Here is a 20,068-nt window from a genome sequence, read left to right on the forward strand (position 1 = left end):
AGGCATGGTCTAACAACGTTCGAGACAGGGGAGGGTAGAATTGGATCATACAAAATTGGGATGGGAGAAAAATAGAAAATGGGGAGAAAAAGTAGATAAAAAAAATATATATGGGGTCCAATATGATTGAAGGGAAGACTCACTTCAATTTTTTTTTATTTTTTTTTTACGTTTAATTAATTTATCATCTCTCTATATAAACGTAACTAGTGTCTGTCTTTCTTTCGCCGGTTAAGTTTAGGCATTCTTTCGGAGTTGGTTAAGGTTTGTTTTAGAGCATGGCAATAGAATGCCTGTCTTTCTTTCGCCGGTTAAGTTCTTTCGGAGTTGGTTAAGGTTAGTTTGTCTTAGCTTAGAGCATGACAATAGAATGCCTGTCTTTCTTTCGCCGGTTAAGTTTAGGCATTCTTTCGGAGTTGGTTAAGGCTAGAGTTTGTCGCAGAGCATGGCAATAGTTTAGTCTTTCTTTCGTCGGAGCAGCAGCCTATTTCCGCTCTGCCGCGGTCACATGGGCGTCGTGGCCAATCAGAGAAACGCGAAGCACTCTTGGGCTGGCATTAATATAGACGCATGCGGGACATCGAGTGAAATCGCTTCGTGTGCCAGTGTCCTTTTGAAGCAGAGGGAAGTACTACAAAGAATGCCATCCAACAACACACTTCATATAAATCCCACGATTTATTATTGTTTTGACAATGGGTCATGACAAACCAATTACATAATCCAACATGTGTAAAAAACGAACATATTCCAGTTGACTATCTTTTTTGAATGAGTCGTTATGAAGAAATCAATACATCCATTCATAAAGATTATTGTCCATCTTGGTTTCATTCAGAAAAAGGAATGAACGGCGGAGTCATATATATAAAAAAATATATATATATTCGGTTGTGGGGTCACGTGGAGTGTGTTATACGATATCACAACGTTTAACTTGACTGTTTCAGCCAATCAGAATCAAGATATTTGCATGCCATTGTATAATAGTTAGTAGTTACTTGTCTAAAGCATGTGGTTCTCATCCTTTTCAGGTTTGCGACCACTAGAAACAGAGGGATGCCCAAGATTTTGCGTTTTGTTTTAAGGGCAGAGTACTTTAACCACACTACCACAGCAGTACTTTAACCATACTACCACAGCAGTACTTTAACCATACAACCACAGCAGTACTTTAACCATACTACCACAGCAGTACTTTAACCACACTACCACAGCAGTACTTTAACCACACTACCACAGCAGTACTTTAACCATACTACCACAGCAGTACTTTAACCATACTACCACAGCAGTACTTTAACCATACAGCCACAGCAGTACTTTAACCATACTACCACAGCAGTACTTTAACCATACAGCCACAGCAGTACTTTAACCATACTACCACAGCAGTACTTTAACCATACAACCACAGCAGTACTTTAACCATACTACCACAGCAGTACTTTAAACACACAACCACAGCAGTACTTTAACCATACTACCACAGCAGTACTTTAACCATACTACCACAGCAGTACTTTAACCATACTACCACAGCAGCCTGATGGTAGTATTTTATTCCTTTCAACCTCAAAAAGGGAAACTAAAATCGATCTGGACTTCTATGCCAGGGACGTTTATGGGGATTTAGTGGCCCATTAAAGACTTTATTAGACCGCCGTGTAGTCCACACTATTCCATGGTACTTACAGAACCTACCATTAGTCAAAGCCTAAGGGCCTACACAGAGATAATCCAATAGAAGAGGCAGCAGTAAAAACAGAGTATTCTCAGGGGACCATCTAGGAGGCTCATGGAATCTTTAAATTAAATAGACAAACATATTTAGGTGGGCTGTAATATATTTTGGCAGACAAAATTGTTACACTATTTATTATGATAAAAATGACCACATGTTGGAAATAAACACCAATACCCTCTAAAATAATAATAAATAAATAACACAAGATGGGTCATTACCTGCACTTATATATTTTTTCCTAATAACCCTTTTGGTTACCGGTAATCTCTGTGAAGAGAGCCAATAATTCTGGAAGTCCCTTTCTGCATCTATAACCTGCTATTAGGGATGGCCCAATCAGATAGGATAGATTGGAGCCGACCACAAGCATATTAATTTATCAGTATTGGGTATATTAAGCCCAATCAAATTCAGATCCTTTTTTGTAAAAAGCATATTTTACCTACATTGAAATGGTTTAATATACTTGAAGTGTGCACTGTGCTGCTATTATCTAGGAAAATACAAATATCGGATCGGGACTCGATATCGGCAGATACTCAATATTAGTTCACTCTTGGGGGCAGAAAAACTTTTCACCTACAGTACTTCCAATTTTACCGTACAAACCATTTTACTATAGCTATATACAGTAACACACAAAAACATAAAACCATTTACTTAGCAGTACAAATCAGAAGTCAAAACGGACGACGGCAAAGTAGGAGTGAATTCCACTTACCCTCAGTCAGCAGTGATCGTATTTGTTCCCATCCCCTGGTGAGAAGAACACCATTGAAAACACACAGCAGCTGTAAATCTATGAGCAGCACTCACACCTTCACCTCAGTGTTGGGGCTGTACAACCTCACTGCCTCTACCTCAGTGTTGGGGCTGTACAACCTCACTGCCTCTACCTCAGTGTTGGGGCTGTACAACCTCACTGCCTCTACCTCAGTGTTGGGGCTGTACAACCTCACTGCCTCTACCTCAGTGTTGGGGCTGTACAACCTCACTGCCTCTACCTCAGTGTTGGGGCTGTACAACCTCACTGCCTCTACCTCAGTGTTGGGGCTGTATAACCTCACTGCCTCCACTCCTCAATGTCTTTTCCCTCTCAGTCTGTGTTCCCTCTCTCCTTCTACACTCTCTCAAGATAAACTGAGCAGCAGGCAGCAGCAGTTAAGACGAACGGTGGAGAAGCCACTGTAGCATGAGGAGAGAGGAGGAGAGGGGAAGAGAGATGAGGAGAGGGGTGGGTGGGGGCTATCACAGCAACAACACACTTGTCCTGATAAAAACCCATTAAGACAGACGGTGAGTGAATGAATGAGACAAAGAGAGCGAGACAGTAGGGGCTGCATGATTAAAAGCCACATAATTGTCCAAATTTAAGTCTATCTGTATGCATTTGTAGCGACCAAAATTACTGGGGCCAATATGGAGGCAAATTACTGTGCAAGAGAGAAATTACCTTACAAACTTGAAATTGGTGGAAAAATAATGACTGCTGTAAATGTTCATGATTTCAATATTAGTGTGGATAACAAAGCACAGAGTTAAAGGATGGGACATTCAAATCCACTCAGACATATTAATAATTTAATAATGCACTAAGAAGAGTTGCGTTCAGCAGACAATTCTATCAAATACGCTCATGACCATTTTAGAAAGGGCCATTTTCATTTTCAATAATACGTTGTTTCATAATAGGAGAGTCTGACAAAAAATATCTTGTATCTCAGACTGCTGCTGGCCAAGTGACCTATTGAAAAATGATCTTTATTGAACCCCGACCTAAAATGACCTGTTCTTGGGCTAACCATAAAGGGCCATAAACTATATAGAAATGTTCTAACCTGACAACATACACATTCTAAATAAGCCCCTTTGTATTTTCTGTTGCAGTGTTTGTTAATACGATTGCTGACCGCAAATAAACAGGAGCCAAAGCTGTTCCCCTAGCAACAGAATATTTCTGAAAAGGTCTATAGCGGTCAAATCAATGTGCATTCATTAACTTTAAAAGGTTTTATAAACCCAGGTCCACTGCTTTTGAAGAGGTACTGTACTGTAGGCTATAGCACTATGAAATACAAAATGTGATTCCGAGGGTTGAAAAACTGAAGCCTAAGCTATCTTAAGATGGAGTTACTGCTAGCATATTAACATATTATGGAAAATGGGTTTTGTTTAGTCTTTGTATGGATTTGACATTGTGAAATGTTAATTTTGGTGCTGGGGACATATGACAAATTACATCGTCATTTTTATCATAGGTACACTTCAGTGTGGAGGCGGAATCTAAAACAAAAATCCAGAAAATCACATTGTATGATTTTTTTAAGTACTTCATTTGCATTTTATTGCATGAAATAAGTATTTGATCACCTACCAACCAGTAAGAATTCTGGCTCTCACAGACCCGTTAGTTTTTCTTTAAGAAGCCCTCCTATTCTCCACTCATTACCTGTATTAACTACACCTGTTTGAACTTGTTACCTGTATAAAAGACACCTCTCCACACACTCAATCAATCAATCAGACTCCAACCTCTCCACAATGGGCAAGACCAAAGAGCTGTCTAAGGACATCAGGGACAAACAAATCTCACATCGTGGGGCATCGATGATCATGAGAAAGGTGAGGGATCAGCCCAGAACTACACGGCAGGACCTGGTCAATGACCTGAAGAGAGCTGGGACCAGTCTCAAAGAAAACCATTAGTAACGCAATACGCCGTCATGGATTAAAATCCTGCAGCGCACGCAAGGTCCCCCTGCTCAAGCCACCACATGTCCAGGCCCGTCTGAGGTTTGCCAATGACCATCTGGATGATCCAGAGGAGGAATGGGAGAAGGTCATGTGGTCTGATGAGACCAACATAGAGCTTTTTGGTATAAACTCTACTTGCCGTGTTTGGAGGAAGAACGATGAGTACAACCCCAAGAACACCATCCCAACCGTGAAGCATGGAGGTGGAAACATAATTCTTTGGGGATGCTTTTCTGCAAAGGGGACAGGACGAATGCACCGTATTGAGGGGATGATGGATGGGGCCATGTATCGCAAGATCTTGGCTAACAACCTCCTTCCCTCAATAAGACTTTTGGAAGAAAAATAGTAAAACAAATATTACTCTGGTAGGAAGACATCAACATTGACAGGAATGCAAAGAGAGACTGCAGACTCCAGGGACTAGGAGTGATGACCGACATCATCGGTCAAACGGTCATCAATCAAAACCTGCTTTTTTTTTGCTGAGATCTCAGTTAACCTGGTGCTCCTCCCCTGCATGAAATGAGTTCTCAGTTAATCAATGCCTAATACACATAAGGGGGGGGGGGGGGGGGTGGAGACATATTAAGGATATGCGGGAATGGAGACATATGAAGGATGAGAGCAGTTAAGTGAAACGATGCCCCCGGCTGAGAAAGGAGACTGGGGGGAAAAGGGAATAACAAAATAAAAGGAATAAGCGCAATACAATTAATAAAAAATCCAAGACTTTTATTTAGACAACATATTCAAATACTATCTGCCTGGACAACAAAGTGTCTAGAAGCCATGGTTGGGCCCAAAACTGCCTGATGTCCCCAAGCCTTTCTTACACATTTTGAACAGAGAGTGATGTGATCGGTCTGACACCCTCACAGCTGTTGAGGAATTATGCTGTTGTAAAAACTCAGCCCACAAACATGAATAAAACAAAAGTACAAACATTACTCTACCAAACTCTATCAACACACAAAATCCTTAATAAACATTGCATCATATTATTTATCAAAATTCAAAATAAAAATACACCCAAGACTAGGAGTATTTCATTTATTTGATTATTTTTTGTATTTCTTTATTTTCTAGATTTCCTGCCAATAGTAGCCTGGAGCCTTAAACAAAAATACACGTTTTCACTTGACACGTCTCATAACAGTCTGGCCACTACCACACACACACACACGAGTCTTATCAACATTGGTGGCCATCAGGACAGGGCTGATATCTCCAGTCTTCAGACAGACCCTGAGGTAGCAGAGAAGAGCGGCAACAGAGTGCAGCGCAGAAACCAAACCGTGTTAAAAAATTATGAAAGAGTGTGTTTGTGTGTGAGATTGTGCGTGTTGCTCTCTTTATGAAGCCTGTGCAGAAGACTGCAGCTCTTTGACGGTGTGAGGGTATCGTCCATTTTATGTTTTCTTTTCAAACGCAGAATGAAGACTCGGGACTAAATAGTGGGCTGTCTCTTGAGTTAGCAGAAGGCATTCACCAAGCACAGCTGGTTATTGTTTAATTTCTGAGGAGTGAATGAATTAAAAATCCAGGAAAATGTGGGAAAAAATGAAAATGTCTATGGCTTTCCTCTCAGCTTCCCCTCACCTTCTCTACACATATGCAATATAGTGTACATGTCTGTCTACTTGTGTTCTTCAAGGGACAACCGAGTAGGGCTGATAAGGCAGCATCTTCTGTCGTTCATTCATTGCGTAAATCCATGTGGGTTTGACAAAGCTAATATTGCCATTCTCCATCAGTGCCTGTGGAAGAGATACAAATGGATAGGGGAAAGAAAGAGATGGAGGAGAGAGAGATAGAGAGATTAAGGAGTGGGCAACAATAATGCATTTAGTAAAGGACATACTTAAAAGGCCTTAAAAGTCTGAAATTGAAAGTTTCCCACTGGTTTCAGCACACATCTGACTAGATGTCACGTACAGGGGAGCGCAAATAGCCAGGGTTTTTAGGGATTTGTCACAGAGAGCAGCGCTGCACTGTACTGTACGCTTGCGCTTTACTCGGTGCAGCGAAAAGACGTCGAGCCATTGGGAATAATGAATGAAAAGGGGGTTCTCTGCCCATCTTCCAGCAAACTGCAGCTGAATCAGGTCCTTCTCAGCTCAGGGACAGAAAACTTCAAAAGGACAAAGGGGGCTGGAGCACACCGATTAATTCCCAGCATTTAATCGTGCAAAGAGACTTAACATTTTGACACTACTGTGTCTTCATCTTCGGCTCTGATGGAGACACAGTGGTGTTGAAATGTTTGTCTCTTTGCACAACTAAAATCAGTGTGGTCCAGCCCCCTTTGTCCTTTGGAATTAATGAATTTCAGAGCTCAGAGCGGTGCCTTTGTCACATCCTATCTGAAAGGGCCATAAGAGAGAATGATCAAACTCAAAATAGAACAGTACTAGGGCAGTGCCCATTCAAAAGGTGGGCACTTGGGAGCACGTTCCCGTTGGGAACTCGTGATCACTTGGGATCCGGAAGTGCCGTTTGCAGCATTGCGGTCCAAAACGTGCCCTATTGTAACACGTGTCCGTTTGGAACGGGCTGATTGCTTGGGCTTCTCAAGAACCGCATTACCGCTGCTTGCAGTGTTCGGGAAACGCACATCCCATCAACTTCGATTAGACACTGAGCTTACTTGGGTCCTCAGCAATACACCCGCAGAGTGTGAAGTTGATCGGATGAGCGCTTCTCGAGATACGCAAAGGACAGACAGGAGCATTATGGCTATTTAAACTTATGATGTATGCTACTACTAGGGGTGGAACGGTACGCATTCGAACCGTACACAGTTCGGTACGACCTCCACGGTAATAGGGGTATGTGTGTATTGTTCGGTAGCCTCGAGCTAGGCTAGCTAGGCCACAAGAAGAAGCTTCTATCCCCAGGCCATCAGGCTGCTAAACGAACAATAAACACTATGCAACAACCATCAAATGCACACAGCACACACACCCACACTCACTTAAACAAACAACACACTGCAGCACCCACTCTCCACACTTTAGATCACACAAACACACTTTATATTTATTGATAAAGGATTTGCACTACAACTCGTACACCTACTGTACTGTAAATTGTACCTAAATTGCACCTCATCCTAGGGCTGGGCGATATAACGATAAATATCACGATATATTTTAATAATCGATATCGAATATCGAAATAAATAAAAAAATCGAAAAATCGTTTTTTTTTTTTTTTTTTTTTATTATTACATGCAACAGGGCAGTTTTAAAACAGAGACAGTGGACAGACTTGTCTTTCTTGCCTGCAACTTAAAGTAATGGCTTTGCTTGTCCAAATGACAATACTGACCAAATTCAGATTTCTTTTTCTCTTGTCCATTTATTTTGTTTGCTTTCTAATTTAAAATACATTTTGAAACCGTCTGTACACAGTAGGCTATGTGTGCTAGCAGAACTAGACTCCAGTCATGAGTCACGGTGCACATGTGCGGTGGTTTGTCCACCAAAAAAGCGCCAAAAGATCGAAAATAAACGAGCAGAGCCAGAACTGTTCAACTCCTCTGGAGCCACAGCCAGCAGAGAAGCCGGTTTACTTTAGCTTTTAAACCAGCTGCAGCCTGAGAACTGGAGTGTGAGGGGATGTAACACTAAAGATGGCGGCAATGACAAAGAATTGCTGCAAAATAAACATACATCTGTTGTTAAAAAAAAATTAAAAAAAAAAAAAAAAAAATGTTTTTTTTTCTTTTTTAATTTTTTTTATACTTATAACAATTCGATAATTATCGATATCGAGAAATAAAATAAAATTATCATATCGTTATCGCGATATGATTTTTTTCCATATCGCCCAGCCCTACCTCATCCTATTTCTGCCTTGCACTATATAGTATTGTATATTAGTACACTACACAGTATTGTATATTATATGGTAACTCAGTTACGTCTACTCTGCATCGAACATTGTACATATGTCTATACTGAACACTGTGACCTCATTTTTTTTACTTCTAATTTACATGCTATACTATGTTATTTTATTTCATACTTATCTTGTCTTGCACAGTCTCTGGAGCGTAACAGTAAGAAGCATTTTGTATAAAAGTATTCTGTACTTCTGTATGACAACTATTAAAGAAACTTGAAACTTGAACTTGAACTAACTTTAGCCGCGAGCTAACCGTGGAAACGCTCACAGCGAAGTGACTCCACGACACCAGAGTGGGGAAGGGGGGTATCAAAGATAACCGTTTGTGTTCAATAACGAGCCAGGAGACTACGGCACAGTTGACACACACACTCTAGTCTCCTGGCACGTCTGTATTGCCAACCCATAACGACATTTACATCCTGGTCCCTGCTGGGACGTACCAACTCCACACACCACTGTGGTGGGGTTATATAACATTCCCCATTCCCTTGTAACATCTCCTTTTTTTTTCTTTCTTTTTTGATAACAGTTCCTTAGTGCAAATCATTATTAACACATTAACTGCCACGCTTATATCCCATCAATGTATGATCACTGCCACCAGTCTAAGTGTAACTGAGGGGTTACAAAACCCTGACTGTATTAAAGATTGTGATAGATTAAACCACTACTACATATTATTATTACTTGCCATACAGTACAGTTATTATGGCAGACACTCAAATAGACGGCACGGTGACAGAGATATCATTTACAGTATTTTATTATTAAGCAGAGATACAACTGATAATTACTGGGTCGCTCTTTTATGGCGAATGATATTAGAATGTCAGAGTATCAAAGTCAGTGGGAATGAATAATTCCTAGGCTAAGGATACTAGACCGGGACGCTGCATGGCGTGAGATGGCGATATAGGGGGGCAAACGAGGGTATAGCTGGAGACTGGTGATTTCCTCCCACAGAGTAGTAAGCTCCAGAGGAATGAAGAATAGACGGATACTCCGGCTGGTCACTTGAAGAAAGGGGTTCTCATACGGATCCGGTCCTTGTAATCCAAGTGCTCGGTAGCAAGGTAATAGCTGTAATCCAATGCCCGATAGCAATGATGATAGCCAGCCAGCTTCGTCCTCGAAGCTAGCCCGATGCAGATCTTCAGGGTAGTTAAATCCAAACGACAATGGTATTAACGATGCTCTTCTCCACGGTACTACGTTTCCACAAGTCACTATAATCCACCAACAATGGTTCTACAATATCAAAGTAGTATCTAAGGAGCTACTAGTTATCCGTAACGATACGCCGCGGTAGGTTCCAATGCTCACATGTCCAATAGTTCTGCTGCTAGGTTCACCTCGTGTTCTGATACTAATTACGTTAAGTCCACACACACTTGCTAAGGTTCACACTAGTTACTAAACGAACAAACTGCTTGTTAATGCTGCACACCGAACGAACTGCTGTAATGACGAACTCTTTACTTCACGTTAGGTTAGGTCGAACTGCTGCTACTTTACTTCGGACGAACTCTAAGGACGAACTGCTGCTGTTTGCGCCTTCCACAATATATACTTCGAGTGCTTTCTAGGGCGCATCTGAATCTCTTGTCCGGAATCAATGCGCTGGCCAAGGGCATGTCTCAACTTGTCCAGACTAGTCTTTGAACTTGTCTGAGGGGCGCGATTCTTGGCGCCGCCAGAGTCAAGGGCGTTATCCAATGAGGAAAGCGAATAATGCTATGATTCAAACGGAGGCTTAAAGGGATATAGCTTATATATATAAATAATATACAAGTTATATAAAACAATAAAACGTAGATTCTCAGTGTTAATCTGGCCCTTCACAACACTAAGCCTATGGAGATGTTCACCTTCTTTGCAGGGCTATAACTTTTTAAATTGTATTGCTAAATTGACATTACTATGGCCCATTCAACATCGATTATCTATCGTTCAGGATGTAGGAACGTTATACTTTTTCATTCATATATTCATACGAAAATACCGTCTAGAATATAAGTATGTTTTTATCGTTTTCTGCAGTAATTCCTAGAACGCTAGTTATAGGCCTAAACGCATAATATAGATTATCGATTGCAGTTTATTCGCGATACACGCTATATAAAAAAATTCAACTGAATACGATCCTAAACGTTATGACTCATCATGCGCGGATGAAAGGGGGGGGGGGGGGGTCGTTTATAATTCCGTGATCGTCAGTAAATGCTTTATGTAGTATGGGTGTTCTGAAGGTCCAGATTAACACTGAAAGTCTGCGTTTATTATTTTGTATAACTTATATATTGTTTATATATATAAGATATATATCTTTACGTCATCTGTTTGCCTAACAGTATTCATCATTCGCTTATTGTATATGTCCCATTCTTAACGCCGTAGGCGCCAGTGCGCGCGCCCCTCTAGACATGTTTCAGAACATGTTCAGGCATGCCCGGACAAGGGAGCTAGCGCATTGATCTGTACAGGTGAACAGGCGGAGTCCACAGGGAACTAAGATAGAGTGTGTTGTGGAGAAGACGTTCAGCAGCAGCATTAACAGGAAAACTAGCAGAGTGAGAGAGAAGACGTCTGGTGCAGTTGTACACAGACCGAGAGCAGCGTATCGTTATAGAGAGCCGTACGGCTAATTAGATACAACTATAATATTGTCGAGCCATTATTGGCACAGTATAGTGACTTGTGTAAGCAAAGTAACGTGGAGAGACTTATAGTTGAACCCAGCGACGTTCTGGATATAACTACTCATTGGAGACCGCCTGCGGGTTAGCTTTAAGTACAAACGGAGCTAACTACCGGTAGCTATCATCCATGCCAACAGGCTTTTGGACTACTAGCTATTAATCCTGCCATCGGGCGCTAGGAATACAAGGACCGGTCCGTACGAGACCCCTTCTCCCAGCGACGACAGGATTATCCCACCAGTCTACAGTTTCTCTGGAGCTCTAGAGAGAACCACCGTCTCCAGCCACCATCTTGCTTTTCGCTGTGCCGCTTCGCTCCGTCTCACTCCATTCAGAGCTCCTCCGGTCGGGTATCCGTAGTATAGGAACTATAGTTACCTCTGACTTTGTTGCACTGACATTCTATTATTAAAAGAGAACCGTGATATATAATATGTATGTTGCTATGACTATTAAAATGCTTGTTCAACTTGTATCACTGTCCCCGCGCCGTTAATAGAGTGTCCGCCATTTTGTGTACTTATACTGTCTGGCCATTAACATATTCTTTAGCAGTGGTTTAATCTAACATATCTCAATACAGTCAGGGTTGTGTAGCCCCTTAGCTACAATGGGTGATATATTGATCAGAGCGGTTTGCATTGAAAAGAATAAACCATCAAGCTGAAAGTAACGTTACTGTCCTCTTACCGTTCGCCGATGAGACTGGAGGAAAAAGATCCCACTTATTTGATGTCGATCGACTAGATCCATTTCCGGTTTGTATGGCGCAATAAACGCCCAAATCATATCAATTATTGAGTTATGGCAGCGATCCATATACACGGATGTGTGTCTAGAGTCCCGCAACAATATGTGACTGCCGGACAGAATTCCCAGATGCACCGAGATCACCAGAGATCCATTTCCGGTAGTAACTCGCCCGATCATCCACCAGGTGGCGGTATTGAAGCATTGCACGGTTGTGCCGAGTCCCACTGTCTCAGCCGAGGCTGGGTGAGGGAATTATGAATACCATGGCGAAAAAATTAAATATGATCTCAATAACGTCGTACGCCGTGGATTGGCGGAATTCGCATGACCTTGAAACACGTCGTACAACGTGATTGGCGGTGAATGTGTTAATACAAGAAACCCCATAAACGTCCTTATTTAAAACCCTAATCATATTTTCTGTGACTTTTCCTTTTTGATAAGAAAGTCTAGTGCTGGTTGAGCATATGCATACTTTATGTTGATGGCCTTTGTCTATAATGTGGCCACAAAAATGGAAAGGTTTAACACTTTGACAAATGTTGCATATATTTTTCAGTCCGTTCGGTCTTTGTGTGCCAAACATTATTTAAGGCAAACCGCTGTAAACTATAATTTTTTTTCAAATAAATGAGAAGCATGTTTACATTTTTGGAGTGTTCAATATTATTTTTATAAAAAACAACGTATCGAATCGAACCGAAAACCGTGACCACAAAACCGTGATACGAACCGAACCGTGGATTTTGTGAACCGTTCCACCCCTAGCTACTTACTACATTTGGTCTACTGGAACTGCAGGGCTGCCCTGAATGCAAATTGTATGAAAATACTCCAGATTATTCCTCATTCTTTTTTTTTTGATCAAATTTTTTATTATTATTCACATGAAACAAGACAACACATTAACCACAATCACAGTACATAGAACTTCACAAGAAAATAACAAAAACAATAATAATAGACTAACAATTATACAGACAAGAGAAAAGAAAACAGAGTTCAACCTTCTAAATTTAATTCCAAGGGGTACTATCTAATAAATGGTCTTTCCCAGTGTTCAGCCCCGATTCCCGGCCGTGTGACCCTATATTAATAAAACGTACATCTCCAATCCACCACAAGGACCATTTTTTGAGAACACGACCCGAAAACAGAGCAATGAATCTTCATGAAAAAACAAAAACCTGTAGAGGTGTTCCATGGACTCACAGAGACCGTGTAAAAGTGGCCAAACAGTGAAGAAATAGTTAAATAGCTGCCCCCCCATAATATCCCAGCTAAACTCAAGATGACAAGACAAAAAACAAGACAGACAAAACATTTCCTCCTCCCCCTCCCAAGAGACCGCCGGACTCACCCGAACACGCACCTCAACCCCGCTCAGCCGCACACTGCGGTCTTTACCTTCTCAGCTGCTGCGAACCATAGGTCAATTCCAGCCTGCCCCACCCCAATCACCCGGGCTGTGGATATCTCAAGATAAATCACATCCAATAGAGTTAGGGACCAGTTAATCATTGTAAGCTTCTCAGGCTCCTTCCATCTCATTGCTATTAGCTTCTTCGCTGCTGTGACGCCCGCTAGGACAACCCTTTTCAGTTGTACGGACGCGGGTAGTGTCGTTATATCGTTCAGGAGTAGCGTAACAGCTGTGAATGGGATAGTTAGGCCACACAGATCTGAAAGTTTGTCCGTTATTGACCTCCAGAAGCGGGCCACTGGTGGGCAATCCCAATACATATGCATATAAGTGCCAGTGGCCTTTTGAGAGCACAAAGTGCACCGAGAGTCGGTTATCAGTCCCATAGCATATAGCTTCCTAGGTGTAAGATAGGTCCTATGAATATAATTAAAATTAATTTGCTGGTGATTGGGGTTGCGGGAAGATAATGCCACATTTGCCCAAACATCATCCCAGTCAAACTCGGGGTCCAACTCCGGGATATCCACACGCCAGATTGTATCCAATGATAAATTTTTATACGTGGATTGAATTAAGAGCGTATAAAAGTCGGAGACAAACCCTCTGGATGTCGTCCTGTCCACTATGAGCCTGAGGAAGGGGTGTGGGTGCAAGGCCTGAGCCCACGGTACGCCATGCGCCCTCAGTGCTGACCTTAGTTGAAGGTAAAGAAAGGACTCGCCGGGAAGATCATAAAATTCTCTTAAGTCCTGAAACGCACGGAGGCCGTTCTTATCATAAATATCCTCCAGAGTATGCACTCCCCTCCTTTGCCATTGAGGAATATTAACCGGCTTGTGTCCTACAAGTAATTGCTGGTTATTAAAAATTGGAGAGTCCAGGTGCCATGGGCATTTAACCCCACACGACCTCTGTACATTACGCCACGTTTGGATCACGTGAGTTATGATCGGTCCATACCTCAGCCGGCATTTCGAAATAGAGACAGTGGAGTACACTACATCCTGCAATCTTAGCGGAGATACCGCCACCGCTTCTAAGGAGCGCCACGATACAGCCTCTACAGGGTCTAGCCAGCACATCAGAGGTCTCAGTGAAAGGGACCAGAAATAAAGTTTAAAATCAGGGATTGCGAGGCCCCCCATCTTGTTTTCTACGTTGAGTAGTAGCCCTTTTGATTCTCGGGCGTTTGTTATTCCAGATAAACTTAGATACCATCGATTGTACCTTGCGCCAGTGGTCTATTGGAGGGGGCAGGGGGAGCATTGAGCTAATAAAATTTATCCTAGGCAGGATGTTCATTTTGATTATGGAAGCCCGGGCTTGTAAGGAGTTAGGAAGGGACGACCACCTGTCTAGATCCTGGCGTATTTTATCATAAGTACCCGTGAAGTTGTACTTAGTAGTTTGGTTCAGCGTGGGGAATATCTCTATGCCCAAGTATTTAAAATGTTCTACTATGGGGATATCAGCTGGTAGTCGTACCGCCTTGGCCAGATCATTAAGAGGTAGGCAGGCTGATTTGTTCCAGTTAATCTTAAAACCTGACAATTTACCAAAGTCGTCGATTATCCTCAATAATTTTGTGGCCGACCGGGAGGGGTCGTCCATGAAAATCAGCAGGTCATCCGCATAGAGAGCAATTTTGTGTGGAGTATTGTTGACCATTATGGGGACGATGTCCTCCGATTGCCTAATAAATTGGGCCAAAGGTTCGAGGGAAAGCGCGAACAGTCCCGGGCTCAGAGGGCAACCCTGTCTAGAAGATCTGGAGACTGGAAAGAGTGTGGAACAGTTTTTGCCTGTCAGTATCATCGCAGACGGCGAGGCATACAGGACTTTAATCATATGAATAAAACTCTTTCCAAGACCCATGACCTCAAGTACCTTCCACAGGTATGACCACTCAAGTCTGTCAAACGCCTTCATGGCATCCAAAGACAGAACTGTGGATGGAGTTGTATTGTCTTTACTGTTATCGATTACATGCAACAGCCTCCTAAGATTATCTGCAGCCAGACGCCCCGGGATAAAACCAGTTTGATCGCAGTGTACCAATACAGACATAAATCTCTGCAGGCGACGGGCCTGCACCTTGGCAAACACCTTTAAATCGGCCCCGAGAAGACTCAAGGGTCTATAGCTACCACAATCATTGGGATCTTTGTCCTTCTTGAGAAGTAAAGAAATCAACGCCATATTGACATCTCTTGAGAACTCCCCTTGTTCGATAGCGTAATTGATCATATCGAGCATCAATGGACCCAGTTGGTCCCAGAAAGCTAAATACACTTCGGGTGGAATACCATCCCAGCCTGGTGCCTTACCCCTCTGCATTTCAACAATCGTCTCCCTCAATTCTACGAGAGTAATCGGTCTCCCCAGTTCCTTGGCCTCTTCCTCAGAAATGTGGGGTATCTCAAGCCCGCCAATGAACGATTCAAATTTAGAGTCATCAAGATTACCCTCTGAGCTATATAACTGTGAGTAAAACTCTTTAAAAGTGTCATTGATCTTTTTCGAATCAGTAGTGACTGCACCCTGGCTCGTCCTAATCGAGGGGATATCCGAGAAATGATCATTTGAGCGTATTTTCATTGCCAATAGATGGCTAGGTCTGGAACCGTGAAAATAGTAATTTTGTCTTGTCCTATGTATCAAGAACTCAGACTGTTGTTTAAGTATGGAGTTTATTTCTTTTTTGACTATCTTACGTTGTGTGTTTAGTCGTTCATTATAGTTAGTTTGCAAGGATGCGTATAGGTCCGCATATAATGATTCCAGTCCTTCTAGCTTTTTTGACCGGGATTTTCGCAAATTGGAGGCAAATAGTGTGACATGACCCCTGATAAATCCTTTCAATGCGTTCCACAGGACCCTAGGGTCTTCTACTGTGCCAACGTTGATCTGCAAAAATCCAGCTAGTTTACTCCTGAACTCAGAACAGAAGTCATCGCTCTTTAGCAAGGTCGAATTAAAACGCCATCTGGGAGCTCTTGCGGAGAGCCTGCCAAAGGTTGCCGTAAGGAAAATCCCCTTGTGGTCTGAGAGAGCCAAGGGAACCAATGAGACATCGAAACTATCAAACATATTAGGGGACGCGAATGCATAGTCAATTCGAGAGAAGCTTTTGTGTCTGGCTGACAGGTGAGAGTAATCTTTGAGGGTGGGGTTGGATAAGCGCCAAAGGTCTGTGAGCCCTGTGTCCTTGGCCCACATCCTAAGGGCCTTAGAGGCCCGTTTTTGGTCGCTCGTTTCAGAGGGCCCGGACCTATCCATCTCCGCATCCCAGCACGCATTAAAATCGCCACCCACAATGAGAGCGTATCCATTAAGTTCCAACATATTCTTCGTGATTGTATTATAGAACGCTGAATCAAATGTGTTAGGAGCATACAATGCTATTATAGCCATCTTCCTATGCAAGAATTCAACTTTTGCTATAGTAATCCTTCCCTCCGTGTCCGACCATACATCCAAGATTTTGATATCAAGGTTACGTCTTGTAACTATGACTACTCCTTTCGTCTTATCATCGGCTGAGGATGAGGAGATAACGTGATATTGCCGATTTGCCAGTCTTGACACGTCACCTACCAATAAATGCGTCTCACTAAGGAGAGCAAGGTCAATATTTCTCCTCTTCAATAGCCAAAGGACACTGGCACGCTTGTGTGGGGCGTTAAGCCCTCCTGCGTTCCAAATTAAAATATTCAATTTAGCCATGGTCGAGCTTGTATAAATGCGTAGAGAACATACCAGTGCAGCCAGGCTGAGTACAGAGGTGCTGATCCCGGCGGGCCCGGACGGTCAATCCCAGGAGTTCAGAGGAGGAACAATTACACACATATAAGACAACAGTACATAAAACACATAAAAATACCACCCCAGCTACAACCCCCCCTCCTTCTACTCTAAACCCTAACCCCCCCGTCCTATTATAAGGCCCCCTATACCCACTCTCCAATCCCCACCCTATGCCCCATCCCCTGAGGATGGTCATCTTCCTATCACTTCCCACTAGAGACATGGATCAATAAGACGCTCCCCACTCCAACCCCCCTCTAGATAAACCCCTGAGTAAACCCCCACTAGTCCAATAAACACAAATAATAATAAAAATAAAATTCAATAAAGATATCGGTCGAAACCCACCTGAGCCCTGGCCCCAACATGAGACAACCATAATGGTAAAAATAGCCATTATTAAATAATAACTCCACATCAACCTGTAGCCAACTATTTCCGACTCTGCGCTTCAACGTCGCATTGTTATAGCCTAAAAGGGTATAGGAAAATTCAAAACAAAATTAAATTAAAGCATCCCAGCCGATAGTCTAAGGCAGGATCGGGTCACAGGTTAATTGTGCAAAATTGTGTGAACAATGTCAATTAAACAATGACAAAAAAAGGAAGGGAAAAAAAAAGGGTTATGGTCAAAGTGCACCCCTTTAGCTGTCCCTCTGATCAGGCACAACGGCTGAAATGACATAACCTATGTAAGAATAGAATTAAACACATTCATTAATTAATCCGGGGATGGTAATAAGCAACACCTGACACCACCTGTTATCATACATTGTTTCAATAAAGATATCGGTCGGAGCAGTTAGTCCAAGGTAGGATCGAATAACAGTTAAATTGCTCATTCAAATGACATTAAAACAGCGACAATAATTATTATATAATTACTCAGCATCAACCCTGTAACCATCTACCTTGGAGTCTGCATATTAATGTCGCAACGTTATAGCATAAGTGGATCACGGAAAATTCAAAACAAAATTGAGGCAAATCAGCAGTTAGTCCAAGGTAGAATCGGATCACATTTAAATCGCGCATACAGATGACATAAAAACAGCGAGAATAAGAAAGAAAAAAGAAAGGAAACAAGGGTAATGGCTAAAGTGCAGGCCATATAACCATATAGCCATGAAGTGCAAGCCATACCCGACCCAACCTGTTATCATATATTGTATATGCATATTCAACCGACCTTGGCTTCTACTATGGATCCCAAAGCCCAAAACAACCTGGATATAAAAATAAAAGCATACCAGAAGTTAGTTAGGGATTCGATCGCTCTTGAATTGTGCAAACCAATGTCCTTTTGAACAGCAACAGCAACCAAAATACGTAACCATTAACGGGTCTTGAATGTCTCAGCGCAGACTATAGACGAAGCCCGCTGGCTAGCCCGAGGCTAGCGCGTAAGCTAGTGATGAATCCGGATAGCACGTTAGCCTATTATGTACATTGTTCAGCTAGCTCGTTAGCTTCCAAAGAGGCGATACACAAGTATGACCATGAGGTCAGCTTTAGCAAGTAACAGAAGTCATTGGGAAGCCCCGCTAGTTGGATGGGCATTGGGCAGTTAGCATGTCTGGGCATGACAGCAAGTATTTGTGAATAGTCGGCCTAATCAATGTATATAGGCCCACACCGCCAAGTCACTCACCCGCCATAGATATCAAGCAACAGACTCGGGTATCTCCGCGAGATATTCCTTCGCTTTAGCCAACGACCAAAACAAACGCTGACCACCGACCTTCTCCAACACAGATAATTTCGCGGGAGCGAATAACGTGGGCCTCAGGCCTAGTTTCCATAGCTTAGTCAGGACCACCTTGTATTCGCCTCTGTGCTTGAACCTCCGGTGTAAAGTCTTCGAAAATGGCCACTTTGTGATCGCCAAGCCTCAGATTACCCCTTCTGGTACGAGCCGACCGCATGATGAGTTCTCTCTGCTGGAGTCTGTTCAGCTTGACTATGATGGGCCTCGGCTCTTTGTTCACGCCGGGAGAAAACCTGCCCGCTCTGTAGGCCGACTCACAGATAGGAGGCGAAGGGAGGACGTCCGTACCTAGTATTTTCTGCAGCAGTTCGGGCACGGTCTCAGAGAGACGGCCTTCACCGCTGGTCTCCGGTACTCCAACAATCCTGACGTTGTGGCGTCTATCCCGGGACTGCATCTCCTCCATTGCCGACTGTAGTTTGTTGACTTCAGCCTGCCTAGCCAGCAGGGCGGATTCGAGACCCGCCATCTTCTCGCACTGTAATGATACCTCCGTCGTTAGCGTGGCTAGTTCGTTAGCATTAGCCGAGGAGACAGCGTGCATCGTCTCCATCTTGTCTGTCAGCGGTACTACCGCCAGCCGTATTTCTTCTGATATCTCACGACGGAGGCTGACACAAAAATCCGCCAACACTTTCTTCTGTGCTTCAGCGATGCGTGTCTCAGAGTCTGCGTGTAGCTTGGTCATGACCAAGAGCACAGCTTCGCTTAACTCCCCGACAACGGGCGACGGTGCGGCCAGGCCCGGCGGTGATGGCTTGCTGGTTGTGGCGCATGGTTTCATGGCTCTGGTTTCCACCCCTGTCATCGTAGAAAGTCGAAAAAAGTCGATGAATGTATACTAAACACGACGACCTAGCAAACAGATAAAAAACAAATAAAAATAAAATAAAGACTAATGGGGAGAAACGTATATTCAGCACGGTAGAAGGGAGCTCATGTGAAACACGTCTACTCCATGATCGCTCAGCTCCGCCCCCCAGATTATTCCTCATTCTTTTTACAGCTTTTCACACCACCATACCTTCCCAGATCCAATTTGCCATGTACTACTCTGAAGAAAATAATTAGGAAGCCAGGCTAGCGATAGTGTTCATTCTGAGGAAATAATGATTTTTCTCTGTGGCGCTTTGTGAGAAGATTGTAGGGTAAGCACTTTGTATAATGTAACACTTAGCCTTGCCTCCTGAAGCCATTAC

General features: G+C 42.9%; 1 protein-coding gene across 1 annotated transcript in view; it reads right to left on the reverse strand.

Moving 5' to 3' along the window:
* Positions 1-5,219: 5,219 nt before the first annotated feature.
* The window catches only part of LOC311246154 (DNA repair protein XRCC1-like), a 118,684-nt gene continuing 103,835 nt past the window's right edge, over positions 5,220-20,068 (reverse strand). Inside the window, exon 17 of the mRNA XM_084336265.1 lies at positions 5,220-6,261. Within this exon, the coding sequence (XP_084192391.1) occupies positions 6,154-6,261 (108 nt within the window). The 3' untranslated portion in view covers positions 5,220-6,153. The remainder of the gene's footprint in view (positions 6,262-20,068) is intronic.

Source organism: Notolepis coatsorum (assembly GCF_963971535.1).
Source record: "Notolepis coatsorum genome assembly, chromosome: 19".
Lineage (NCBI taxonomy): Eukaryota > Metazoa > Chordata > Actinopteri > Aulopiformes > Paralepididae > Notolepis > Notolepis coatsorum.